This window comes from Stylophora pistillata, chromosome 4, assembly GCF_964205215.1.
Source record: "Stylophora pistillata chromosome 4, jaStyPist1.2, whole genome shotgun sequence".
Taxonomy (NCBI): Eukaryota; Metazoa; Cnidaria; class Anthozoa; order Scleractinia; family Pocilloporidae; genus Stylophora; species Stylophora pistillata.
Window position 1 is genome coordinate 21,890,454 of NC_142522.1, and position 7,500 is coordinate 21,897,953.

General features: G+C 41.1%; 3 protein-coding genes across 3 annotated transcripts in view; 2 read left to right on the plus strand and 1 right to left on the minus strand.

Annotated features, from left to right (window-relative positions):
- The window catches only part of LOC148732866 (uncharacterized), a 2,879-nt gene extending 295 nt beyond the window's left edge, over positions 1–2,584 (minus strand). Inside the window, exons 1-4 of the mRNA XM_088757929.1 lie at positions 2,569–2,584; positions 2,466–2,520; positions 1,605–1,892; positions 1–1,437 (exon numbers count right to left, since the gene is read on the minus strand). The exon at positions 1–1,437 is cut by the window's left edge and continues 295 nt beyond it. Coding sequence (XP_088614055.1) covers positions 1,164–1,437; positions 1,605–1,892; positions 2,466–2,520; positions 2,569–2,584 — 633 coding nt within the window. The 3' untranslated portion in view covers positions 1–1,163. The remainder of the gene's footprint in view (positions 1,438–1,604; positions 1,893–2,465; positions 2,521–2,568) is intronic.
- A 1-nt stretch (position 2,585) lies between these two features.
- LOC148732867 (uncharacterized) lies at positions 2,586–4,003 on the plus strand. Its single transcript, XM_088757930.1, has 3 exons — positions 2,586–2,594; positions 2,718–2,736; positions 2,928–4,003. The coding sequence occupies exons 1-3, from the start codon at positions 2,586–2,588 to the stop codon at positions 4,001–4,003; spliced, it is 1,104 nt and encodes a 367-aa protein (XP_088614056.1).
- Positions 4,004–4,413: 410 nt separating this feature from the next.
- On the plus strand, positions 4,414–4,932 carry LOC148732868 (uncharacterized). The gene has a single exon (XM_088757931.1). The coding sequence runs from the start codon at positions 4,414–4,416 to the stop codon at positions 4,930–4,932; it is 519 nt and encodes a 172-aa protein (XP_088614057.1).
- Positions 4,933–7,500: the final 2,568 nt, after the last annotated feature.

Sequence of the window (7,500 nt, forward strand, 5' to 3'; positions counted from 1 at the left end):
TTCCCTACGAATGAGATTTTCAGGATGTTGGAAGTGATCAGAGTCGCTGAGTTCACATTTAAATTTTCCTCTGGTCTCTGAGATTCCAAGATTGAAGGTTGAACAGGAGTCCTCAGCATAACACCTCACTTCACACTGATCTTTGTTATCAACCAGAAAGGACTTAATGACATGATTTTCGAGGTAATTGTCTTTCTCGGGTTGAACAAACTGCAAAATTCTGCACGTTTGTGATAATGAAAAAACATGAAAAATTCTAAAAGGAAGGGAACACAAGTTGTTTATAAAGATATTACACAAAAACCAAGATGAAGCAATCCAAGGCAGCTGTTTATACCACAGGGCTCCAGCTGCGTTACAACAATACACATCAAGTCAATATTTGGGCAACAATTGCATCCTTACTTCTGATTGGTCGGATTTTTTTAAGACTGCAGGGATCTTAAGCAAACCACGACGGCGACGTCAACGAGGACGTGGAAAAACAAAAGATCTAATTGGCAGAGCAATAGCTCAGCACGTGCATTTTTAAACTCAGTACATTTCTCAGCCGTCCCGACGGCAAATTATTTTAATTTCCATTTGGAACTCAGCGCTACTTTTAAACGTTATGTTGAGGTTGAGTTGTGGCGCCGTAAGAGATGGTAAACACGTGCAGCCGTTTTCGACATTCTAATTAAAGGTAAAGATTCATTTTTTTAATCGATTTCTCCCTTGGGGATGCCGTCCTGACTTCTTAAGGTCCCTAATATAAAGAAAGTTACACACTTCTGGCTCATAAGTTTCTGCTCAAATACATTAATAATGCGGTTTTCTTACTGCACTATACACGGATAAATTGTTTTTCTCTACTCCATTTGCTCCACGTTTTCCATTCCACCTGTTTTGGTTGCCGCCTTATTGCTTGTCGAAGGAGTTTTTATGCCTCTTTGTTTTGTTGTCCAATCAGAGATGACGTAATGATATCCAAGGGATCGTTTCCTTTAAAAACTGGTTATATTCAAGATAATCTGCACCGTCCATTTTCATAACGAGAAAGCATTACACCTCCTGAAGATTTCATTTCAAGCGATCTGTAATGGCCAAATATCTCAGCACCTAGAAAGTTCTGTTGATTCGCGCTACTGCAGTCTCCTTGGGGTCGTCACGCCGCGTGCTCTCCCTCAAAGTATATCTTTTAAGTGCTTCACTTCATCTCCAGATAGCGCTTTATCAACAACCAGAAGATCTCTCATGTACCCATTAAAAGTCGGATTATCCGCCCTATCTCGTTTCTGCCCAATGTCGAAAACTTTATGCTCGTTTTTGATCAAGTCCGAATGAATACTAGAACTGGTCTTCCTACCTTTTTCAATTCCATTTATGTACAGAATTCCTTCTTTTCTATCTCGGCTCCAAGTGAACGCCACGTACATCCATTCATTGGGAACGATCTCCCTTTAGTTAATGAGAGAATAGAACACAAAAGGGAATGAGGCTTTGCGCCGCAAATCTCTGTTAATCAGTATACTTCCTGGGAAGGTAAATAGCTCTGGAATACACATTTGAGTACTCCACGTGTTTCTTCCTATTTATTAATTCTACGTAGGAATACAAGCACCTACCCGCAACAGAAAAAGACCATGTCCTTTCTTTGAGGATCCCGAAGATTAGCACAAATTTTATGAATTTTAAAAATAAAGAGTCTGAACTGATATGGTATTGACCAGTCAGAATAGATGTGAACAGGACGACCACTTGGAGCAAGGCTTAAAACCCTTATCCAACACATGATACTAAAGCTGATAGCTCGGATCGGAAGTGCTGGGGTTTCTGCGTAGGCACGTTGGGTTCCACCCAAATACAGTACTGTCCTGCCATCAATATTTTCATAGGAAGCACCATTGTACAAACTTGTCAGTTCATGAAAATAAGGGAGATACATGTGTCAATATGCATACCATGTACTATGCAGAATCCTCTGTACAAGTAGCTAATTGAAATAATGTCACTATTAACTAAAAGTATTTAAAACCGTTTTAAGAAAGGCCGATTTTTGATCTCCTTTGGAAAATATCCGCATTATGAACAAATTCAAGAATTATTTTTTAATTCCAGTAAAAATTAGGGAAAATACAGAGGTAAACGCGGCTGGGAATAACTGGTAATTTTTGTTGGGTACAATCAAGAGATTAAACAGTTTATAATCTCTTGGTACAACGCATTTTCGAAAATATCATTAAAGCTTTCATTTGTGAAAGCCACTAAATTACCTTGCATTCAAAAAAATTAACTAATTAACACTGGAGTTACTGCATCATTACAGTTCTGGGTAGTTTCAGGCTAAAAACCGTTGAATTTATTAGCGGTAAACATTAATAATTCCAATCGCTGGAGCAATGATCGTAAACACGAATTTGAACTTTTCGCAGCATTAGCGTTCGAAAATGTTCATCCCAGCAGAAGAATGCATTCATCCATCTTACCTTATATATTGATCAGGCCCACTGAGTGCAAAATGAAAAGGAAATCCTTCGAATCCTTAAAACAAAAAAAGATGAATACTGGTGTTGTTTTATCACGATTTACCAAATTCCTGTGTCATAATGGTATTGGTTTGCTTTAGTATTTCAGATGTTTGAAGTGTGAACAAAATTAAAAACAACGAAACAAAAACAAGAAGTCTAGCAGAAAAGTAATTGGACGATGTTAAATAATTCTTGTCTGGTCGTCCGCAGATCCACGAACTTACTCAAAGTTAGTACTACAAACAGATGCTACAGAGCATGTTTATATACCTTTCTTAAACAAGAAGATTCTTATTTACTTTCATGCTCAAAAAAAAAAAAAAATAAATAAAAAGGGAATTTAAGGTTACTTCCCACCTTCAGAAGCCGAAAAAAATCTCCCTTTAGTTAATGAGAGAATAGAACACAAAAGGGAATGAGGCTTTGCGCCGCAAATCTCTGGTGTGACTCTTGTGAGTCACACCAGAGAACCAATTACGATTAAAGTAGACCACGCAACAAAACCTGAAGAAGGAAATGAAACTCCATCCTTGGGGAGCACTGTAACCGCAACGTCGACCGCGAGGGCCAAGGGGAGCATTTTGTTACAAACTGCTACCGCGATAGAAACAAACGAAGACCGATCCAAGTCCATTCCCGTACGAATTTTGTTCGACAATGGCAGCCAACGTTCATACGTCACCGACCACATCAAAGCGAAGCTGGGTTTAACTGCAACGTCCACTAAGACCCTTCACCTTAACACTTTTGGTGAAAACGCTTATCGTAAAAAAAAATGTCAAGTTGTTACTTTGCCACTAAGAAGCAATAAAGATGAGTACGTGGAGATTTCAGCGCTTAATTTTTCAGTCATTTGTTCGCCACTTCCTAGGAGAACAGACGTCACGAAATACCCACATTTGATAGATTTAGATCTAGCAGACCGTTCTGCGTTCGACCTCGACTCCATTGACATTCTCATTGGCTCAGATTATTACTGGGACATTGTTACTGGAGAATCAATCCGCGGTGAATTTGGTCACATAGCCATCAACAGCAAGTTTGGTTGGCTTCTGTCAGGCCCTACCGAAGAGCAACATGTCCATGAAATTTCCAATGTCGTCTCGAATCTTATCATCTCTGGTAAACCATTGTTAAACGAAACGAATGAAGCTGACGAGATCACGAATATGCTGAAAATGTTCTGGGAAACCGAAAGCATCGGAATCACAGACGACATCCAATCCGCACCTCATTTGCCACTTAAAGCTAAGCGAAACGAAGAAATCTCTTTTAATGGTCGTCAGTACGAAGTTGCCCTCCCATGGAAGGAAGACTGCTTGCCATGTACAAACAATTATCGAATGTGTGAAACGCGTCTGCGATATTTGCATCATAAATTAAAACACGAACCGATTTTACTTCACGAATATGACAAGATTATACAAGAACAAACGCGAGCGGAAATCGTCAAAAAGGTGCCAAATTTGAACAATACGAACGAGCTCAATACATAGAGGGTTTATTATTCACCTCACCACGCTGTTGTACGAAAGGATAGAGAAACGACTAAGGTTCGCATCGTTTATGATGGATCAGCCAAGAATTCTAAGGAAGAACGCTCTCTGAACAATTGTTTAGAAGTTGGAGACAATTATATTCCCCATATCTTTGACATGTTAACTAAGTTTCGCTAGAATGCCATCGGGCTTACTGCAGATATTGAGAAAGTATTTTTGATGGTGGGCATCAAACAAGAAGATCGAGACATGCTCCGATTTCTATGGTTCGAAGATCCGTTCGCGAAGAAACCAGAGATCGAAGAGTTTCGATTCAACCGACTTCTCTTCGGTCTACGCCTTCGCCTTCAATCCTGGGAGCCACAATAAAGCATCATTTGCGTTTGTACAAGCAAAGCGAACCGGAGATGGCGGAAATGTTAGAAAAGTCTTTGTACGTTGACGACCTGATTACCGGAACAGAAACTGACGAGGAGGCTCTCGTCGTCTACAAGAAATCAAAGCAAATCATGGCCGAAGGCGGATTCAACCTTAGAAAATGGAATTCAAACTCGCGCACCCTGTTGAGAGCGATCGAGAGTGTTGAATATTCAAGCGAAGCCAAATCGAATCAAGATAATACGACAGAAGACGACGAGTCATACGCCAATTTATCGACTACACCTAGAAGCTCTGAAGTGAAGAACGACACGATTGTCAAGGTTCTAGGACTTTATTGGGACACTGCGTCTGATGAGTTTTGCTTCGATCTCACAGAATTGTACAAATATGGCAGTTCACTTCCGGCAAAAAAACGTTCAGTTCTGAAACTGACAGCCAAGATATTCGATCCCATTGGATTTCTGACATCTTTCACGGTTGCAATGAAAATCTTGTTTCAAGAACTTTTCCTAGACAAAATCGACTGGGATAGCGATTTAAAGTGAACTTTGCTCATCACTTGGAACACGCTACTTGAAGAATTGAAATGCCTCAGCAATGTACGAATTCCGCGTTGTTATTTTCAGTCAGGACCTGTAGAAATAAGAGCTTCATGGTTTCAGCGACGCCTCTCATCGTGCGTATGCAGCGTTATTTTCATGCGTTCACTCTATCAAGACGGACGAGTTGACGTTCGTTTGGTTGCCTCAAAATCACGAGTAGCGCCGTTGAAGAAACAGTCTATCCCGCGGCTGGAATTACTAGGAGCAGTTCTCCTCGCACGACTTGTTCACAAATTCAATTCTAACGAAAAACAATTGAAAACAATCAATTGGACCGACTCGATGACTGCCTTGTGCTGGATCAAAAACAAGCGAGTATGGAAACAGTACGTCCAGCACCGTGTGGAAGAAATTCGAAAATTGACCTCCAAGGATGAGTGGAGACATTGCCCGGGCGAATTGGAATCCTGCAGATATACCTTCTCGTGGTTTGTCCGCTAAGGAACTTTCTACAGATACGACTTGGTGGAATGGCGCAGCATTCCTTTACAAACCAAAATCTGAATGGCCCGTTAACCGATCGGCACAATCCGAAGATAAGGTTGCTCTTGAAGAAGCTGTAAAGAATCCACCATCTGTCACGCATTCGCTTGTGAATAATTCAGACGACACTCCAGAGAGGAGAATCAATCAGATAATCGACATAAGGCGCTTTCACAACTTAACAAGTCTGTAACGGCCCTGGTTATTAAGTTTGCAAGGAAGTTCAAGAATCGAGTTCGAAACGAGAGTACCGAAGAAGAAGTGAGTTTAAAAGCCACCGATCTAAAGGAAGCCGATTATCTCTGGATCAAGTCAGTGCAAGCATCGTCGTTTACCAAGGAAATCGAATTCCTTTAGCGCGAAGATCACAAGTCGACCCCGCCAACGTATGTCACACACTTTGGCTTATACCTAAAAGAAGGCGTTGTGAGATGTAAGGGGCGATTGAACAATTCACCATTACCTGAAAATTCAAGGAAACCTATCCTATTACCAGCAAGCCATGAATTTGTTCAGCAACTGATAAAGCAGTCACACGAATCTGCCCAACACAGTGGAATACGAGATACTCTGACAACATTAAGGGAACGGTTCTGGGTGCTTAGTGGACGAGAAGCCGTGAAGAAATTTATTCGAAAATGTGTAACATGTCGCAAATACGAAAGCATGCCTTACAGCTCTCTGCCGCCTAACGATCTGCCTGACAAAAGAATATCCGAAGATCCTCCGTTTACGCATGTTGGTCTCGACTTTGTTGGGCCACTGTTCATCGAAACCAAGAGTCCTGAAGTTGAACGCAACGAATCGAAGGTTTACATATGTTTGTTTGCATGCGCGTCAACAAGAGCTGTACACTTAGAAATATGTAGAAGCCTTAGCGTTCAAGATTTTCTACTAGCCTTCAGACGGTTTGCCAGCCGAAGAGGTCTACCCGCGACTCTTACATCGGATAATGCCAAAACATTCAAGTCTTCGTGCAAAGTTATACGCAAGATTGCACGATCAGACGAAGTTTGGCGATACCTAGTAAACCAAAGAATTTCCTGGCATTTCATTATTGAAAGGGCCCCGTGGTGGGGAGGTTTTTGGGAGAGATTGGTTCGCAGTATTGAAAGACCTCTAAAAAAAGTCCTTGGTCGTTCAACTCTGAACTCCGAACTGTGCTAGTGGAAATCGAGTCGGTAATCAATACAAGACCCATTACATAAATGTACGATGACGTAGATTCAATTTCTTACCCTTTGACACCTTCGGATCTTATCTATGGTCGCCGGATCAGCTCAACGCCAAACAGCTCACATTACGAGATCATTAGTACCTACAGGTCATTGACAAGAAGAGCTCGACATCACAAGAGTTTACTTCAGCAGTCAACTAAGCAATGAAGAAGAGAGTGTCTTAGTAGTTTACGAGAGCAGTCGAGCGTTGGAAACAAGGGAAATGGTGCTCGAGAAATATCGATCGGAGATATCGTGTTGCTGAAGAACGATTCGACGACAAGATGTTATTGGAAACTGGCGAAAGTTGAAGAACTTATTCCTGGAACCGATGGAAGGGTTCGTGCCGCTGTCGTCAAGACAACAAGCAGAGATAAACGTCCAGTTTATTTTCGAAGAGTAGTGCAACATTTGATTCCAATTGAAGTAAAGGCGATCAATGAAGTCACACATTCAACGCAACCCGCTATTGTTCAACCAGATAATCAAGTTATGCGAGATAACATTGCGAGACCTCGACGCACCGCAGCGGTTGTTGGAGAAATCAGCAGACAATTGAACAGTTCGTGAACGATTGAACATTTATTTATTTTCATTTCGTGAATTTTGAAAGTTTCTCACGGAGTGAATAAACTTTGGGGAGTGTCGGAAACATGGAGACGCCCCCACGCGAGAACAATTTCTTTACCTGTGAAAACAGATATTTCGTTTTGTTTGTACAGTGACAGTTGATTGATTAAATTAGTGATTCTCATATTACCTATATATAAAGAAGCGATTACACATTAGAAACACAATAAACGAGTTGGAA